Here is a 21,510-nt window from a genome sequence, read left to right as displayed (position 1 = left end):
AAGATAATGTATACATGATGCTGACCTCAAGATAATGTACACGATGCTGACCTCAAGATAATGTACACACGATGCTGACCTCAAGATAATGTATACATGATGCTGACCCCAAGATAATGTATACATGATTCTGACCCCAAGATAATGTACACGCGATGCTGACCTCAAGATAATGTACACACGATGCTTACCCCAAGATAATGTACACACGATGCTGACCTCAAGATAATGTACACACGATGCTGACCCCAAGATAATGTACACACGATGCTGACCCCAAGATAATGTATACACGATGCTGACCCCAAGATAATGTACCAAGGATGCTGACCCCAAGATAATGTTTACATGATGCTGACCCCAACACAATGTATACACGATGCTGACCCCAAGATAATGTATACGCGATGCTGACCTCAAGATAATGTATACACGATGCTGACCTCAAGATAATGTATACACGATGCTGACCTCAAGATAATGTATACACGATGCTGACCTCAAGATAATGTATACACGATGCTGACCTCAAGATAATGTATACACGATGCTGACCTCAAGATAATGTACACACGATGCTGACCTCAAGATAATGTACCAATGATGCTGACCCCAAGATAATGTACACACGATGCTGACCTCAAGATAATGTATACACGATGCTGACCCCAAGATAATGTATACACGATGCTGACCCCAAGATAATGTATACACGATGCTGACCCCAAGATAATGTACACACGATGCTGACCTCAAGATATTGTATACATGATGCTGTCCTCAAGATAATGTATTCATGATGCTGACCTCAAGATAATGTATTCATGATGCTGACCTCAAGATAATGTATTCATGATGCTGACCTCAAGATATTGTACACGTACTACTCACCTCACGAAACTGAATACACGATACTGACCCCAAGATTCCCTAAAAAAACTTACGTGTTATGTACAGTTCACAAATTAATTGTACACATATCTATCATTGATCAGTGTGTCGATACATTTTGACAGCCACCCTTCAGTATGAAGAACCTGACATGGACGGCTGCAGTTTGCATAACTAGTTGAAGCAGTGGTAAAATCTGCTATTGTTAGCTTGTAGGCAAATTGGCAACATTGACTTCTACATAAAATTTTGAAATTAAAATCTAATCATAAAAGGTACTTATTAAGTACTTGATACCTGCAAGGACTCCGTTGAGGGTTCTCTTGTTAACTTATATGCCTAAATACAGTCACCAGTTGTTATTTGGTTTAAAAGCTTTGACCAGGTTAGTTATAATGAAATTTCTACCGTTGCACTTTTTAACAAACTCTAGCTCAAAATTAAGACCGTAACAAGTTATTTGCATAATTATTTGCCAAGATGGATCAATGCAAGAGGTAATTGGAAAGTAGGAAAGATGTGAAATGCTGTTTAACGTCCCAATCTATGGTAAACCAGCCATATGGCATGACATCACTGCACAGCCTCGGTTGTAAGGCTCCATTACAAAATCTCCCAAGCATGACAGTATTATCCCAGAATTACTTTCATCTCCACCGCACCAGCGTAAGCTGCAGCAAAGCTTATATTTAAACATGATCTGAGGCCTGGGGCAAAGATAGCACAAGGGATTAAACAAAATATTCAACATGCTATTGGCGTGACGTTGAAGTGTGGAGAACACGTCTAGCAACAAAATATCCCAAACATTATCATCTCCGTAACCATCAAATATCTCAAATGTGGTATTAGTTGACACACCCACAATGAAGGTACAACTGTCACAAATTGTGCTACCAATTTAAGATCAGGCCTCCAGGGTCTATTTTTATAAACAAGTCCCACTTGTGCAAAAAACTGGAAGACTGTCAGTCTGGTCCATTCATGCATAAAGACCCGTGAAGATCCGGGGTAGAATAGGTCTTCAGCAACACATGCTTGTCGTAAGAGGCGACTTACGGGATCGGGTGGTCAGGCTCGCTGACTTGGTTGCTGCATGTCATTGTATCCCACTTGCGTGGATATAATGTCAATTACTGGATTGTCTGGTCCAGACTCGATTATTCACAGACCGCCGTCATATACAGGTAGCTGGAATATTGTTGAATGCGGCGTTTAAACAACAAACAAACAAACATTCATGCATATGACGCAGTCCAACAGGCCTGTCATCTGCACGTGCATCACAACAGAGGCAACATTATTGCTTCTCTTTTACATCATAAACGTGATGCTGTGCAAGGACAGCCATATGAACCAGTATACTTGACAACCATACAGCAGCCATAGTAGCACAAAATAACTAGGTTGACAATATACATATTAGTTGTTTTACTGTGGTTGTAATGATGCTTGTCAACTTCTCCCACGTGATAATGCGTAGCTTTTATTAGTCTTGGTGATATCCCCTCGCTAATGTAGACTGCTTCATCAACATACACCAATCATGAAATATCCGATATACGTTCTACAACGTTCTGAAAACAGCAGCGTGCAAGCCCGTCGGCACTCAAGAAACCCAAGAACCTTAACCGACATCAGAACGGGCGCCCAAGGTTTTATCACTTAGTAAAGCCTGTTGCTATTTATAGTTTCTATCTATTTCCGCCGCTAGTAGACAACCGCGAGTGGAGAAGTGAATACCTACTCATTTATATACGCTGTTCGGATGGAGCACGTTTTGTGTGTGGATATGCTACATCTATCGTGAAAACAACACACTATAACAACCTTCAGTATGTCTCTTAAGGTAAGACTTGTTGCACAATGCATAACTAAGCACCTTGTGCAACATTGTCTCGGAGTTTATGCATCGCGTGCCAGTGATATTGGGACGGTTGTTGGGTGTTGAACATACACTATAAGCACCGCCGTGCATGGGAATCGATGGGGGCTGGAATATATTTGTTATTATATATTTGGGGGTTCATAATCACGTTAGGAACCCTATCACAAATCATATCAAAGTGAAAACGAGAGCGTGTCATTTGATCCAGCATGTCAACAACACAAATGACAATGGTGAACATTCCCTGTATCGTCTGCCGCGATGACAGCAGTGTATACCAATGACGGGCATATGCCGCCTGCTCTGTGCCTGTGCAGGGGGACTTACGACCAATTTACGCTCTTGTGACACCCAACGCTGGAGTTGTCGTTTACAATATATACGCCAGTAATATTCAAGGCATATTTTAAAAATAAATATTTAGAAGTAGTTGTGATCAAAGACGTATATATATCTATATATCTATATACCTATTTGTTGTGATGAAAAGGAACAGACACACTAATCATGTTGAGGTATTAAAACACACATATATATATATAACTATATCATTTGGTAAGATGTTGTCAGCTTATTTATTTGTCTAATGTTTCTTGTTTCGGCAGACTGACACGTTTGAAGATGTATGTATATATATTCACTACTCTGGTTCTGGGTACCCCGTTTACTAATCCAGCAAACACAATGACATTGGATCAATGTTGGTCAGTTTCTCCCTTCTGACTATGTTGGTCCAGTGTTGGAGGATATTGGTCTAGTATATAGTTTGCACAGTGTTTTCAATTTAGTCCAATGTTGGCAACACGACTACCCGGACCGTGGTTGGTCATGTGATATATTGTTTAATAATAATATCAAAAATTATCCAGAACTCTATGGTTACACTACAAGTCACCAATGTTCACATTTCTTTCTGACTTCTCATATGGTTGAATAAAGATATAACTTAAGTCAACTTCAGTGTATGCATGACCAGATTGTTGAATACATGTATCTAAATACGTTTTGCCAGGGCTATGGTAAAAATATTCATAATCAAACATTTTGTACCTATTTCTTGAGACCAACAGTGGGTACTCGGGTAGTGTCAGGTAATAGGTGGGTGGGTAACCGGCTAGTAAATTTGGACTCGCCCTGGTTGACACTCTTCATTGTTGGTGTTGCCCTTGACTTAACTGCATTTTAGTGCGATATTAATCTCTACAAAGACTCTATCAAAAATAACCATAATTTTTTCCATCTCAGCTAAAAAACAATCCTACAAAAGATTACATAACTGGGCACAAAGATTCAATATAGTGTCGCCTAACGTGATCGGGCTGTCAGGTTCGCTGATTTGGTTGATGCATGTCGTCATATCCCAATTGTGTAGATTGATGCTCATGATGTCAATCACTGGATTGTCTGGTCCAGACTCGATTATTTCCAGACCGTCGTCATAAGCTGGAATATTGCTGAGTGCGGTGTTAAACAACAAACAAAACAAAAAACAATATAGTGAGCGTTGTATTTTAAACTAAGTATGTATTTTAAACAAAGTATGTTTTTCACTGGATGTACAATAACACTGGAGAAATGTCATCAAGCACTGTATGGACAAACATTCCTGACTAAGTAAAGTGAAGTTAGTCTTTTTCATTTTTAGCATGTGTATATGTTCACTCCCATTATTCTTTACACTTAGGGGCGGTGGGGTAGCCAAGAGGTTAAAGTGTCATGCCAAAGACCCGTGTTCGATTCCCGACATGGGTACAATGTGTGAAGCCCGTTTCTGGTGTCCCCCGCCTTATTATTGCTGGGATATTGCTAAAAGCGGCGTAAAACCATACTCACTCACTTCTTCACACTTACAAGTTATAATATTATGTAAAGTAGTGTGCAAATGTGCCCATGATGATTTACAAGCTGATCACATATCGGTTTCACTTAAAAGGCACAGAATTCTTCAAATATTGTCTTTAAGTTTGTTCCCAGGGACCTCTATCATACGTTCTGTGTCTGATGTTTTGGATTTAATTAGATGATACTAATTCTACTACATTAATATGTTCTTTGACATTTGATCATTTTTTAAATACCCTAACAGCAGGGTCAATTGATATCGGAGACATGAATAATCATAAAATATTGTTGAAACGTTTCCAATAGATTATTTGAGGAATATCTTTTGTGTGAAAAGTTGATAGCATAAATCAGATAAATACTTCCTACACATTCAGTGATGCCTGTAACATTTGTTAGTTGGATACAGATATGTTAATTTCAAAGATTCATATAATCATGAAAAATTAATCAAATACTTTTCATTAACAATAACATGATTACAATATTCAACCAATTTTGGTTTTACATGTTTATAACCTATTCTGTTGCATGTATTGTATAAGTATACAGTGATAGCTCCTACAAGGGAGGTAACTGCTTCTGGGTGCAACAGAACAGCTGGTATTTATGATGCCAGGTCTACAGTAACATTACCTAAGAAAATGTGACTTAATCATGGAATTATCATCTAGCTTGTGAATGACTGAGTATGCTTTTACACTGCTTTTAGTAATATCACGGCGGGGGACACCAGAAATTGGCTTCACACATTGTACCCTCGTGGGGAATCAAACCTGGGTCTGCGGCATTACTAGCAAATGCTTTTCTAGCTTGTTGCCGTCACATATTTCTATCCACTAATTAAAGATTTTCATGTAGAGCAGATATCTAGGTCAACAGCACACTACTTTAAACACCTGTGTTGCTGGTAGGCAGTAAATACAAGCCCAACTAAGCTAATTTGTGATTATTTATATATATGAAATTGAATCAGTTAATTTGTAATTCATAATAAGTTTAACAATACATGTACCTTTCTCAAAAGCAAGAGGGGCGGTTGGGTAGCCTAGTGGTTAAAGCGTTTGCTCGTCACACAGGAAACCCATGTTCGATTCCCGACATGGGTACAATGTGTGAAGCCCATTTCTGGTGTCCCCCACCGTGATATTGCTGGAATATTGCTAAAAGTGGTGTAAAATAAAACTCACACACTCACTCACTCACTAAAGCAAGAGATCAGAAAATCTCCAGCTAATTTTCTCAGAAATAATATTTCAAGTCACTTACAAGTGTCTACCAAACACTAAACAGGCAAATGTTTCTACCTACGAGGTTGCAGAAAAAATGCATAACTACAACATAGTGGGAAATCAGTTTAAAATGTCATTTGTTGCACAAAAGACAGGTAAAGAGTCTTAATGTAATTAATCAAACTAAATTTAGAAGTTCATTTACAATGTTGGCCAAAAATCGGCATGCCAAATGGGACATGCTAACATTCATCCAACAGGCCCAATATCAGTGTGTTTGCTGGGAAAGCACCATAATATATAACAAGAAATAGTTTACTTGAGTGGAAATGTGACCCTGATTAACATATTGCAATTTTCCAACATTAACACCAGAATCATCTTTTGGTGTTTATTATTTCCCATGTTTTGTTTTATTTATTATTTCCCATATGTTTTGGTTTTTGGTTGTTTTAAAGCTTTAGTTTTATTGTGTGGGAAAATGGACCTCTGGTACTCCTTTTTCATGCATTTTAACAATAGAAGTGTGTTTGTTTACTTTCTACTATAACACTGACAATAATTTGAATGTCCTTGAGTATTACATTGTGTGTTACTAGAAACGAATCGACTAATCTTTAACTTGAGTATTGCTCAGTAGTATATACAAACTGTGTATAACTTGAGTATTGCCAAGTAGTTACTACAAACTGTGTATAACTTGAGTATTGCCCAGTAGTAACTACAAACTGTGTATAACTTGAGTATTGCCCAGAAGTAACTACAAACTGTGTATAACTTGAGTATTGCCCAGTGGTAACTACAAACTGTGTATAACTTGAGTATTGCCCAGTAGTAACTACAAACTGTGTATAACTTGAATATTGCCCAGTAGTAACTACCAACTGTGTATAACTTGAGTATTGCCAAGTAGTAACTACAAACTGTGTATAACTTGAGTATTGCCCAAAGGTAACTACAAACTGTGTATAACTTGAGTATTGCCCAGTAGTAACTACAAACTGTGTATAACTTGAGTATTGCCCAGAAGTAACTACAAACTGTGTATAACTTGAGTATTGCCCAGTGGTAACTACAAACTGTGTATAACTTGAGTATTGCCAAGTAGTAACTACAAACTGTGTATAACTTGAATATTGCCCAGTAGTAACTATCAACTGTGTATAACTTGAGTATTGCCAAGTAGTAACTACAAACTGTGTATAACTTGAGTATTGCCCAAAGGTAACTACAAACTGTGTATAACTTAAGTATTGCCCAGTAGTAACTACAAACTGTGTATAACTTGAATATTGCCCATTAGTAACTACAAACTGTGTATAACTTGAGTATTGCCCAAAGGTAACTACAAACTGTGTATAACTTGAGTATTGCCCAGTAGTAACTACAAACTGTGTATAACTTGAGTATTGCCAAGTAGTAACTACAAACTGTGTATAACTTGAGTATTGCCCATTAGTAACTACAAACTGTGTATAACTTGAGTATTGCCCAAAGGTAACTAAAAACTGTGTATAACTTAAGTATTGCCCAGTAGTAACTACAAACTGTGTATAACTTAAGTATTCCCCAGTAGTAACTTCAAACTGTGTATAACTTAAGTTTTGCCAAAAGGTAACTACAAACTGTGTATAACTTGAATATTGCCCAGTAGTAACTACAAACTGTGTATAACTTGAGTATTGCCCAGTAGTAACTACAAACTGTGTATAACTTAAGTATTGCCCAGTAGTAACTACAAACTGTGTATAACTTGAATATTGCCCAGTAGTAACTACAAACTGTGTATAACTTGAATATTGCCCATTAGTAACTACAAACTGTGTATAACTTGAGTATTGCCCAAATGTAACTACAAACTGTGTATAACTTGAATATTGCCCAGTAGTAACTACAAACTGTGTATAACTTGAGTATTGCCCATTAGTAACTACAAACTGTGTATAACTTGAGTATTGCCCAGTAGTAACTACAAACTGTGTATAACTTGAGTATTGCCCAAAGGTAACTACAAACTGTGTATAACTTGAGTATTGCCCAGTAGTAACTACAAACTGTGTATAACTTGAATATTGCCCAGTAGTAACTACAAACTGTGTATAACTTGAGTATTGCCCAGTAGTAACTACAAACTGTGTATAACTTGAGTATTGCCCAGTAGTAACTACAAACTGTGTATAACTTGAGTATTGCCCAAAGGTAACTACAAACTGTGTATAACTTAAGTATTGCCCAGTAGTAACTACAAACTGTGTATAACTTAAGTATTGCCAAAAGGTAACTTCAAACTGTGTATAACTTGAGTATTGCCCAGTAGTAACTACAAACTGTGTATAACTTGAATATTGCCCATTAGTAACTACAAACTGTGTATAACTTGAGTATTGCCAAGTAGTAACTACAAACTGTGTATAACTTGAGTATTGCCCAAAGGTAACTACAAACTGTGTATAACTTAAGTATTGCCAAAAGGTAACTTCAAACTGTGTATAACTTGAGTATTGCCCAGTAGTAACTACAAACTGTGTATAACTTGAATATTGCCCATTAGTAACTACAAACTGTGTATAACTTGAGTATTGCCAAGTAGTAACTACAAACTGTGTATAACTTGAGTATTGCCCAAAGGTAACTACAAACTGTGTATAACTTGAATATTGCCCAGTAGTAACTACAAACTGTGTATAACTTAAGTATTGCCCAGTAGTAACTACAAACTGTGTATAACTTAAGTATTGCCCAAAGGTAACTTCAAACTGTGTATAACTTAAGTATTGCCCAAAGGTAACTACAAACTGTGTATAACTTGAGTATTGCCCAAAGGTAACTACAAACTGTGTATAACTTAAGTATTGCCCAGTAGTAACTACAAACTGTGTATAACTTAAGTATTGCCCAAAGGTAACTTCAAACTGTGTATAACTTAAGTATTGCCCAGTAGTAACTACAAACTGTGTATAACTTGAGTATTGCCAAGTAGTAACTACAAACTGTGTATAACTTGAGTATTGCCCATTAGTAACTACAAACTGTGTATAACTTGAGTATTGCCCAGTAGTAACTACAAACTGTGTATAACTTGAATATTGCCAAGTAGTAACTACAAACTGTGTATAACTTGAATATTGCCCAGTAGTAACTACAAACTGTGTATAACTTGAGTATTGCCCAGTAGTAACTACAAACTGTGTATAACTTGAGTATTGCCCATTAGTAACTACAAACTGTGTATAACTTGAGTATTGCCCAGTAGTAACTACAAACTGTGTATAACTTGAGTATTGCCCAGTAGTAACTACAAACTGTGTATAACTTGAATATTGCCCAGTAGTAACTACACACTGTGTATAATTTGAGTATTGCCCAAAGGTAACTACAAACTGTGTATAACTTGAATATTGCCCAGTAGTAACTACAAACTGTGTATAACTTGAGTATTGCCCAGTAGTAACTACAAACTGTGTATAACTTGAGTATTGCCCAGTAGTAAGTACCAACTGTGTATAACTTGAGTATTGCCCAGTAGTAACAACAAACTGTGTATAACTTGAGTATTGCCCAAAGGTAACTACAAACTGTGTATAACTTAAGTATTGCCCAGTAGTAACTACAAACTGTGTATAACTTGAGTATTGCCCAGTAGTAACTACAAACTGTGTATAACTTTAATATTGCCCAGTAGTAACTACAAACTGTGTATAACTTGAGTATTGCCCAAAGGTAACTACAAACTGTGTATAACTTCAATATTGCCCAGTAGTAACTACAAACTGTGTATAACTTGAGTATTGCCCATTAGTAACTACCAACTGTGTATAACTTGAGTATTGCCCATTAGTAACTACAAACTGTGTATAACTTGAGTATTGCCCAGTAGTAACTACCAACTGTGTATAACTTGAGTATTGCCCAGTAGTAACTACAAACTGTATATAACTTGAATATTGCCCAGTAGTAACTACAAACTGTGTATAACTTGAGTATTGCCAAGTAGTAACTACCAACTGTGTATAACTTAAGTATTGCCCAGTAGTAACTACAAACTGTGTATAACTTGAGTATTGCCCAGTAGTAACTACCAACTGTGTATAACTTGAGTATTGCCCATTAGTAACTACAAACTGTGTATAACTTGAATATTGCCCAGTAGTAACTACAAACTGTGTATAACTTGAGTATTGCCCAGTAGTAACTACCAACTGTGTATAACTTGAGTATTGCCCATTAGTAACTACAAACTGTGTATAACTTGAATATTGCCCAGTAGTAACTACAAACTGTGTATAACTTGAGTATTGCCCAGTAGTAACTACAAACTGTGTATAACTTGAGTATTGCCCAGTAGTAACTAAAAACTTTGTATAACTTGAGTATTGCCCAATAGTAAACTAAAAACTGTGTAATTAAATTGTCTTTATCATGTTTATGAGTTACTCATATCTATTTAATGTTTGTCAACTGAGGGCTGATATAGACATGCTTGTATATTGTTACTATGTATGGACTGCTGAGTTGCCTGCATCTATTCAGCTGTCAACACAAGCAATATCTCATAATAGAATTGTGTTTAAGACTGCAAGAAAACATAAACAGCATATCGTGTTTTTATTGCTGCTGACATTTGACGCCTGCAATTCTCAAGGTAATGATAATGTATATTTTATGACTTGTTTATGTCGCTGTGTCCTGGAGAGAGTTACAGTCACCGAAATGATTGTTGTGTTTCCCTGTTGCGTAGATGTAGTGCATATTTAGGAGATTAGTATTATGCACTGGTGGATCCAAAGTGGAGTGCACATGCACACTCGGCTGCGGGTATTATATACACCCCCTTTTTTCAAAATACTGCATCCGCCTTTAACATCTAGTCTCTGAAATGAACATATCTTACAGAAAAAACAATTGTTAATTTATCTTAATAAACATATAATAAAAAGTAGCCCTGAGAGACTGCAGTAATCTAGACTTGCAAAACATTATAGACTTGCATGGGCTGTATTGGATATATTTGTATGAGGGTCTGTATGACAGACTAGATCCATCTCTGCCATTTATTTTCAGATGGTGGTGTTTGTAGGAAGTTTCATGTGGTAACCTGTAAGAGGCTAGGTAATAGGGATGACCAGCTGATATCAACAGCTTCATGATGATCATTAAGTTGTTTAGGGGCGGTCGGGTAGCCTAGTGGTTAAAGCGTTCGCTCGTCACGCCGAAGACCCGGGTTCGATTCCCGACATGGGTACAATGTGTGAAGCCCATTTCTGGTGTCCCCCGCCGTGATATTGCTGGAATATTGCTAAAAGCGGCGTAAAACCATACTCACTCACTCACTCACTCATTAAGTTGTTTAACATGTTTAAGAATACCATTGTTTAACAAAATACCATTGTTTAAAATAATACCTTTGTTTAAAAAATACCATTGTTTAAGCTTATCTGATTGAGATCGCTTAGTTTATAGTTTCAGTCATTGCTTCGGTGGAAATTCATTACAACTTAACAAAAGAATGTATTAAATATAATTAAACTGTGATAACATGTTTCTATTAGTTCAAGAAGGTCCTGTTATGTTTACTGGTAAAATGTCTTTTGTTAGACGTGTGTTTCTTATTTGTTGCGTAATCATAATAAACATGGACGTTAATCAATGCATGCAACAATTGTTTTAGTTTAAAGTTTGTGGTGGAAGCCGACACAACTCATGTTTTCAAGGTTTGGGGAATATGTTTCACATTTTGATTGTAAGAAATGATTAGCCACTTGATATGCAGCAATCTTGAAGAACAAACATGAGGGGTATTTTTGTTACCGTATTCGACGTAAGATGTGCCCAGCTGTAATGAGTGCCCACAGCAATATTTGCTAATATATTGGCAATCCCAATTAGCACCCTTCTGATTTATCAATGTACACAAGACTTATTTATTCGTGTATAATACGCACTCCTGTGTTATATGCACCCTTAATTACAGGTAATTAAATTCTGGAAAAATATATCTGTTGTGTATAATCACATGATAACAGCACAGATTTTTTTGGTATCATTTCAGGCTGTAAGCATAAACAACAAAATTTACGATCTTTCAACTCTTTCACCAAAATTGTATTCAAATAACAGCCCCCTTTCTCTAATTTTGAGAGTGCCCTTGGTGCTTATTATGTCGAATACAGTATTTTAAATTGTTTCAGTTTATAGAACAGTTGTGTACACCATAATCAGGTATTGTTTGATCATGAGAGTATAGAACAGTTGTGTATTCCCTAGTCAGGTATTCTGTTTGATCATGAGAGTATAGAACAGTTGTGTATTCCCTAGTCAGGTATTCTGTTTGATCATGAGAGTATAGAACAGTTGTGTATTCCCTAGTCAGGTATTCTGTTTGATCATGAGAGTATAGAACAGTTGTGTATTCCCTAGTCAGGTATTCTGTTTGATCATGAGAGTATAGAACAGTTGTGTATTCCCTAGTCAGGTATTCTGTTTGATCATGAGAGTATAGAACAGTTGTGTATTCCCTAGTCAGGTATTCTGTTTGATCATGAGAGTATAAAACAGTTGTGTATTCCCTAGTCAGGTATTCTGTTTGATCATGAGAGTATAGAACAGTTGTGTATTCCCTAGTCAGGTATTCTGTTTGATCATGAGAGTATAGAACAGTTGTGTATTCCCTAGTCAGGTATTCTGTTTGATCATGAGAGTATAGAACAGTTGTGTACACCATCGTCAGGTATGGATGTGAGCATGGTGAGAAGCACAAGGTTCCTCGTGTATGTATGACATCAGAGATTTTGAAAGGTGTTTTCCATGATTTAAATATTCCCTTATTTACAGTGGATCAGATATTGTTTATTCTGATGAAGTATTATAATCAATAGAGTTATGTTTTCATTGTTTGACTGTTTTGTCCTTCACCACAATCATGGCCCTCAAATGTTATGTCCCTGGAGAATGGTCATCTCCAGAACCTGCCTGGAAAAACCTCTTGGTACCTCATTTATGGAATATCATAGATATATGATCAGACTCAGTGGTCACCTTAAGAATTCTCTTGCCTAATATATGTGATCACTGCTCTTCTAATGATTGCTTCTTAAAACAACACAACTTACAACATATTCAGGGGTGGTCGGGTAGCTCAGTGGTTAGAGCGTTCACTCGTCACACTAAAAACCCGGGTTCGATTCCTAACATGGGTATAATATGGAAAGCCTATTTCTGGTGTCCCCGTCATAATATTGCTGGAATATTGCTAAAAGCGGCGTAAAACCATACTCACTCACTACAACATAATGGAGTACATTCATAAATTGAAGAGGAACCATTATAAGGTTGTTGTGGAATAGATTAATATGAAACAAAGGTTTACTAGTGTAGATCTGCTGTGCAACTAGATGGCGCTGGTTACTTCAACACTGACACAGACCAGCCATGAGCTGACCCTTAGTGAGAGACGACAGGACTCTCCTACTCACCACAAGAGAAAGCTAAAGACACTTGTGTGAAGCAGCACATTCTACTCTTCCACTCGAAGTTTTCTGCTCAATTACAAGATTTTATGTATCCTCCCTTATACGTACATCACAGCATTGCAAGTCCTGAAGACTAAACCAGAAAACTTTAGCCTGAACCTCCAGCTTCACATTTGCCATGAAAGAGCTGTCATCAGGGTCACCCTTGCTGTGTTTGATAGATGCTCCTTTCACTGCAACCATTCTCATTAGATTCAACAACTTGGACAAGCAACTTGATACAAGGAGGGTGCCGATTTCGACAACTGGCCCTCAGAGCAAAGTCCCTTCGACTGGCACCCCTGGGACAAGTTCAGGAGAAGAGGAAGTATGCAGCTGTAGACTACAGACCGGAAGATAAACGGATCCATGACAATCTCAGAATGCTGGAAAATACTCACACCAGATAAATTTTTACCTCAGGTTATATGATAATCCCGAATGACCCCTTGAGGATTCAGAAGTGGGCTCTTCCATACCCCGATCACCTGATTTGACAAGGCCAGTCATGCAAAGAAAACATGGCCTGATTACTTATACCTCTCTGAGAGATTAGGGGGAGTAGGTGTGGGTGGGTGGACACTGTTTTGTCATCAAGTTAAATGTGTCGGGTCTATAAACCTTTTTGGACAGATATCAAGCAGTGACAATGAAAGGGACAGTACATTCACGGATCTGTGTGTTCAGACCTGTTCGGACAGATATCAAGCAGTGACAATGAAAGGGACAGTACATGCACGGATCTGTGTGTTCAGACCTGTTCGGACAGATATCAAGCAATGACAATGAAAGGGACAGTACATTCACGGTTCTGTGTGTTTTTAAATCATGCATGAAATAATTTCTGAGTGTGACGTCACATGCCCAATTCAATTCTCAAACCAAAACAATAGAGCTCCTCACAGCAAAGCTGACAATGCAACCGCTGTGCAGAGTAAACTGGCTTCAGTCTTGTTTTATGATGGGGCAAATTAAAAAGATTGATGCTCATGATGTCAATCACTGGATTGTCTGGTCTAGACTTGGTTATTTACGGACCACCATCATAAAGCTGGAATATTGCCCTGTCCTGGGTTTAACAACAAGCAAATAAAACAAATAATGAGAAAGCTTGTGTTTTTCTTATCATGCTTATGGTAAAGTTACAAAAATGCTAATTGCCAGCTTGATTACATTAGGTGCTAGTGTTTATCAAATTTTAGATTACAATATAAATATGCCTCAAGGGTATGAAGCCATCACTTACCTACCCAGAGTTCTTTGCGGCCAGCTGAGTACATCCGTCACATTGTCACATCTTACATCCATTCAGGTATTTTTCATGTTTCATTTAGGATGAGTCTACAGCCTTATATAAACATACATCATGAAATGTCAAACTTTTCTTTGAGAAAATAACCTGAAACATGAAACACTATTTACAATCATCACATATGGTAAAAATATCAGCACCTGCAGAATAAATATTGATCTGAAAAACGTTATTACTAAAATGCCATCAAGTCGAAGAAATGAATGGTAACCATGGTAACAGCTAGTTTCGAACATCTTCAGCACTCAAGGTTTGAGCGATCTTTACCACGACTTGTAAAGTGTATGGTTTTTAACACATTTGTCCTGAAGATTTCCCTTGTAATGATCTCGGTACAGTGAGCTGGACAGACAGAGCCCTGCTGGTGATGAATGGTGGGAATGAGGGATGGCATGGATGGCACTCTTGTTTGTTTTTTAAGAAGTTGCATGTTGTCCAGTTGTGTATGTGAAATAGATTGTGGTGGGAGATGAGATGGCACATGAAAACATCCCCCATGTTACTCTCATCAGGCTTCATTAAAGACCAATTGCCTGCCAGGTTGGCCCGGTGGGAGGAGCTCCCGACACACTTTCACCCCAAGACACACCTCACATCATGACACACCCACACACCCTCACACCATGACACATCCACACACCATTTCACCAGCACACCATGATGTACCCACACACCATGACACACCCTCACCATGACACACCCACACACCATGACACGCCCTTACCATGACACACCCTTACACCATGACACACCCTCACCATGACACACCCACACACCATGACACACCCACACACCCACACGCCATGACACACCCTCACCATGACACACCCACCCACCCACATGCCATGACACACCCTCACCATGACACACCCTTACACCATGACACACCCACACACCCTTACACCATGACACACCCACACACCATGACACACCCACACACCATGACATACCCTCACACAATGACACACCCTTACACCATGACACACCCTCAAACCATGACACACCCTCACACCATGACACACCATAACACACCCACAAACAGTGACACCAACTCACCATGACACCCCCACACAACATGACACACCCTCATACCATAACACATCCCCCCCCTCACACCATGACACACCCACACACAGTGACACTCAAACACCATGACACACCCGCACAACATGACACACCCTCACACCATGACACAACCACACAAATGACACACCATCACACCATGATACACACACACAAAATGACACACACACACTGTGACATATCCACACAACCACACATAACCACACACCTCTGCTGGCTATCCTGCCATACCGTGGTTGGAACTGCTGCAGGGGGTCAGAAGTATGCTTTGTAAGACCTCCAGTTCCCATGTAGTATCCCATGTATGTATACAGCTATGGCAATGTGGGTAATCCCCAATAATGTATGGCTGTTAATAGCCCTCTGATGTATGCCATGTAGTGATACGAGAGATAGTCCCCAGGATGTTAGTGTGTCTGTGCTCCTGGAGGGGGCTGCAGCAATACACAGTATAAAACATTCATGGTGTATATATATACACTAGGAGTACCTGCTATATACATGATACAACCCATTTGCAGTACCAGACGGATAGTCCCGTGAAGATTCCGGGTTAGAATTGGTCTTCAGCAATCCATGCTTGTTGTAAGATGCAACTAACAGGATCGGATCGTCAGACTGCTGACTTGGTTTATGCATGTCATTGTATCCCAATTGCACAGATTGATGCTCATGATGTCAATCACCGGATTGTCTGATCCAGTTCGATTATTAACTATAGACTGCTGTGATATAGCTGGAATATTGCTGAGTGCAGCATTAAACAACGAACCAGATGGATATACCCACTGGCAGTACCACTAACGTATACTACCGACCAAATATAAGGGAACTAATGATTTGAATGTATCTGTCGTTGAGTACATTTTGAATACTGGGGCATTGCATCTGAACACAACATCTCATCACAAAGAAATTTCCCATCATGCATGAACGGCATGTGATGCGCATGCATACAGAATCCAAAGTGTATGCGCCTAGAAGGGAACTCTCAATCTCTAATGCAATTGAGCTAAGCACTCCCTTAAAAATACCTCTGACAGTATCCCCAGTATTTATCAGGTGTAAAGACCTGTGGATACTACAAATTAGATGTTATATGTAACAACTAAGTGGTCATGCATGGTGTGTTATGGGTCCCTAGCACATGTAGTTTTTAAAGAGGACGGTCATGTGACCTGCCTCTACAGCAATTGCAGGGACAGTATGTGCTAGGGTCAAAGTGATCTTGGCAGACCACAAGTAAGGTGGGCTGTTTAAGCCAGCATAAGATTATTATGAGATATGGTGAAAAGTTGGTGACATAAATCATGATTGTACATGGGTAAACTTGAATATTACCCATCGGCAGCACCTTCTGAGCTTCCTCCAAGCCCTTATCCTGAAGAACCCAGGTAAATCTCTTCATAAACTTTGGTCACCATCTGCTTTCAACAATCATACTGTGGTTTCAGAAAGAGACACCATCCGACCAGCAGCTCCATCTGGCGGCGCTGCAGGGACATCTGGAACAACTCCGCAAAGTCCTGGAAAGCGGCAAGGTCCATGTTGATTGTAAAGACAAGGTAAGCAGATGTGGCTTACTCACTCACTCACTCACTCACTCACTCACTCACTCACTCCACACAATTTTAATGGCGGTAACTGAAAACCATGACTCTGCCCATTCTGTAGTAGTGGCAGATCCTACACAACTGTCGGTGTTCTAGTTGCACAGACAGGTCTCTTGTAGTGGCAGATCCTACACAACTGTCGGTGTTCTAGTTGCACAGACAGGTCTCTTGTAGTGGCAGATCCTACACAACTGTCGGTGTTCTAGTTGCACAGACAGGTCTCTTGTAGTAGCAGATCCTACACAACTGTCGGTGTTCTAGTTGCACAGACAGGTCTCTTGTAGTGGCAGATCCTACACAACTGTCGGTGTTCTAGTTGCACAGACAGGTCTCTTGTAGTGGCAGATCCTACACAACTGTCGGTGTTCTAGTTGCACAGACAGGTCTCTTGTAGTGGCAGATCCTACACAGCTGTCGGTGTTCTAGTTGCACAGACAGGTCTCTTGTAGTGGCAGATCCTACACAGCTGTCGGTGTTCTAGTTGCACAGACAGGTCTCTTGTAGTAGCAGATCCTACACAGCTGTTGGTGTTTCCAATTACTCAACCAGTTCTATTCAATTGGCAAGACCTTCACAAATGTTGGTGTTCTATGTGCAAATGTTGGTGTTCAATACTCAATATATTTTTAGTGTGATGACAGCAGAATAATACAGGATTTAATACATGATGTAATAGAGGTAGTATTCTTAGAATTATTAACAAAGATACAAATTTCTGATTTTAAAATAGGCATATTTTCAATGAAAACTCTTCTTTTTACTCTACCACAATTTAGAGAAGACTAAATAAATAAATAAAATAATAAATGAGGCTTACTGCTATTCATACTCAACAGGCAGTGTGACCAGTCTGTCCCTCATACTTGTGCTATAACAAGAAGCAGGCAGTAATGTTGATTTCTGCTCTCCCCAAACCTGATTAGAGGACTACACCTGTCATCAGGCAGGTGATACCTGATGAGACCCTGATAGCTACAGCCGATACTTACTGCTGGATGTCTAAGCAGATACGAAGTAGTCTGTTGACTCTTGGATGAGGGAAATAACAAGCTGTGGAGTAGCACCGCGTCCGTTATGGTTGTCAACCAATCAAAGCGCAGTTATGCTCACTGCATTACACTTGTGTTGAACGAAGTGGAATGTCAGGTACGTTGCAATACATGATTAGTGGAAGAACCTGGTTAGAAACACAATAATGTTCCAGATATTACAAGGAAGAACATTTATGTAATAGATAAGTAATATTGGTTCACTGATTGTCCTGAAAAGCAAACCTATTGTCTGGCTTCTGCTGGCATCTCGGTGTGCTGATGGGATATTCTGTATATTCTAACATAATCCCAAACTCTCCATTCTGGAAAATATGAAAGTGTGAATCTTGTTGGCCCGAGTACACTGCAGTACGCCAGCACATAGTATATCAGTACACCAGCACATAGTATATCAGTACACCAGCACATAGTATATCAGTACACCAGCACATAGTATATCAGTAGATCTGGGGTAGAATAGGACTTCAGCAAATAATTTTTGCCGTAAAAGGAAACTATGCTTGTCGTAAGAGTCAACTAACAGGATCAGGTGGTCAGGCTCACTGACTTGGTTGATGCATGTCATGGTATCTCAATTGTGTGGATTGATGCTCATGATGTCAATCACTGTACAACTGTACCTTTCGGTCACGTGATACTGAAATTGACAATGCTATGTCGGGTGAGAATGTGAAGCCAGAAGTTTGTATTAAGTATACTTGGCGTGATAACTTTGGTGATCGGTTAAGAGAAAATGTCCCATGTGATGAAATTAAGCATTTGATTGATGATTGTATTGCGTTAGCATTAACAGACATAAATGCAGCAGTTAGTAAATTTACGGACGCTTTGTTGAAGGCAGCAGATTTTACAAAGCGTATGATTGTTCAGCGTCATGGATGCGACAGGCCATGGTTTGATAAAGAATGTGATTATCACAGAAGAGAAGCCTTCCGATTACTAGATGTTTTTAATAGGAAAAAAGGATAATGTTTCGTTACAAGCCTATTCACTGCAGCGTAAAACATATAAGGATATCGTAAGGTGTAAGAAAAGAGCTTTTAATGATTTGATTCGTGACAGACTTTCATCCAGTATCAATAACTGCAAAACATTTTGGGAAATGTTAAGAAAATACACTGGTGTTGAAGAAAGGGAATCGTCTATCCCCATTAGTGACTGGTTTTCGCATTTTAAAAACTTATTCCAAGGTATGCATACCGTTTTCTCTCATGATACTATAGAAGATGGTGTAGATTATTCTTTTGATGATGACATATGTTCTATCCTTGACAGCCGTATAACTGAAGACAAAGTGTTGCAAGCTATCAATCAATTAAAAAACTGTAAGTTGCCAGGAAATGATTCTCTTATTTCTGAATTTTTCAAAGCATCAAGTGATTTAATAGTACCATACCTAACAACCTTGTTTAACATTTTATTTGAAAATGGTTCTTTTCCTGAGTCGTGGTGTACTGGTGTTATCATACCTCTGCATAAGAAGGGCGACTACTCAAACCCCAATAACTACCATGGTATCTCCTTGCTCAGCACTTTTTGTAAACTTTATGTATCTGTACTTATTTCAAGACTTACGTTCTGGTCTGATGCGTATGATAAAATTTGTGACTCTCAAGCTGGTTTTAGGAAAGGTTATAGTACTATTGATAATATATTTATTCTGCAGTCTGTAATCCAGCATTATCTGTCTAAGAAGTGTTGTAAATTATATGTTCTTTTTGTTGACTTTAAAAAGGCTTTCGATTTTGTAAATAGATCTAAACTATGGCTAGTTCTTAAATCCAGAGGTGTGTCCCCAAAAATGTTAAATGCATTAGAATCCATCTATTCCTGTGTTAAAAGCTGTGTTAAGATCAGAAATTGTTTTACAGAATGTTTTGATTGCCCTCTAGGACTTCGGCAAGGCTGCATAATGAGTCCATTTTTATTTTCTATTTTTATAAACGACTTAGCTTTGTATAGAGAATCAACATGCACTCCAGGTGTACAGCTACACCCTGACACTGGACAGATTTTTCTATTGTTGTTTGCTGATGATGTTGCATTTATTGCTGATACTGTGTATGGCCTGCAAAAAGGCATAAAAGCTCTGGAAAGTTTTTGTAGTAACTATCATCTAACAGTCAACTTGGATAAAACTAAGGTAGTGGTATTTAAAAATGGGGGTATTTTATCAAAATATGAAAAGTGGTATTACAAGGGTCAAAAACTTCAGTGTGTAAGTTCTTATAAATATCTCGGTACCATTCTTTCAAAAACTCTCCTGGTCTTTGCATGTTAATAGTGCTGCCTTACAAACTAAAAAGGTCCTATTTGGTGTCATCAAATCTCTAAAAATGCTTCAACCTCTTCCTTATGACTTGTTTTTCAAAAAAATTTATTCTAAAATATCTCCAATTCTTTTATACGGTGCCAAGATTTGGGGTGTAGATATTTACAAAGAATTAGAGCAAATTCAGGTACTAGCATGTAAACGCTTTCTTGGGGTTAAACAATCTTCATCAAATCATGTGGTTAGTGGGGAATGCAGAAGGTATCCTATGTACATATGTGCTTAAAAGCGTGTAGTTACTTTTTGGTACAGAATTTTACATTTACCTGAAAATAGATTAGTTAAGAAATGTTATAGATTATTATTACTTGATGTTAATAATGGTAAGATCAACTGGGTCTCTAAAATCAAACACATTCTCTGTTCGTTTGGTTTTGGCTACATATGGGAGATGCAATTTAGTAATAATAGTAGAAGCTTTATCTTGGAATTTGTAAACCGTTTAAAAGCCTCGTCTGAGCAAGATTGGCATGCAGCTGTTTCATCTAGCACTAAATCCCAAAGTTACTCTCTTTACAAAATTTCATTTGGCTTAGAAAGCTATATCAATGTAGTAAATGTTTCAAAATTCAGAGCTGCACTTGCTCAGTTGAGATGCTCCTCCCATCGGCTGCGAATTGAGACCGGTCGATATATTAAGGAAATTAGAGCATTGTAGAGAATAGACTGTGTTTGATTTGTAACCAGAATTTTATTGAGGACGAATATCATTTTATGCTTATATGCAATGCTTATAGTGATTTAAGAGCTGAATACA

The 21,510-nt window shown here is 38.3% G+C and overlaps 1 protein-coding gene across 12 annotated transcripts in view; it reads left to right on the top strand.

The window, feature by feature from the left end:
* The first annotated feature begins 2,585 nt into the window (after positions 1-2,585).
* LOC124143042 (ankyrin repeat domain-containing protein 29-like) overlaps positions 2,586-21,510 on the top strand; it is a 50,375-nt gene continuing 31,450 nt past the window's right edge. For 11 of the 12 annotated variants that reach the window (XM_048400154.1, XM_048400153.1, XM_048400152.1 and 8 more), the window contains exons 1-3: positions 2,586-2,740; positions 3,385-3,402; positions 17,211-17,321. In XM_048400154.1, coding sequence (XP_048256111.1) covers positions 2,729-2,740; positions 3,385-3,402; positions 17,211-17,321 — 141 coding nt within the window. In that variant the 5' untranslated portion in view covers positions 2,586-2,728. The remainder of the gene's footprint in view (positions 2,741-3,384; positions 3,403-17,210; positions 17,322-21,510) is intronic. The other variant, XM_048400157.1, reaches the window with a different exon arrangement.

The sequence above is a fragment of the Haliotis rufescens genome, unplaced genomic scaffold (assembly GCF_023055435.1).
Source record: "Haliotis rufescens isolate VD_foot unplaced genomic scaffold, xgHalRufe1.0.p SCAF_2, whole genome shotgun sequence".
Classification (NCBI taxonomy): domain Eukaryota; kingdom Metazoa; phylum Mollusca; class Gastropoda; order Lepetellida; family Haliotidae; genus Haliotis; species Haliotis rufescens.
Note: the sequence above shows the minus strand (reverse complement) of the source record. Positions and strands in the feature narration are given on the sequence as shown.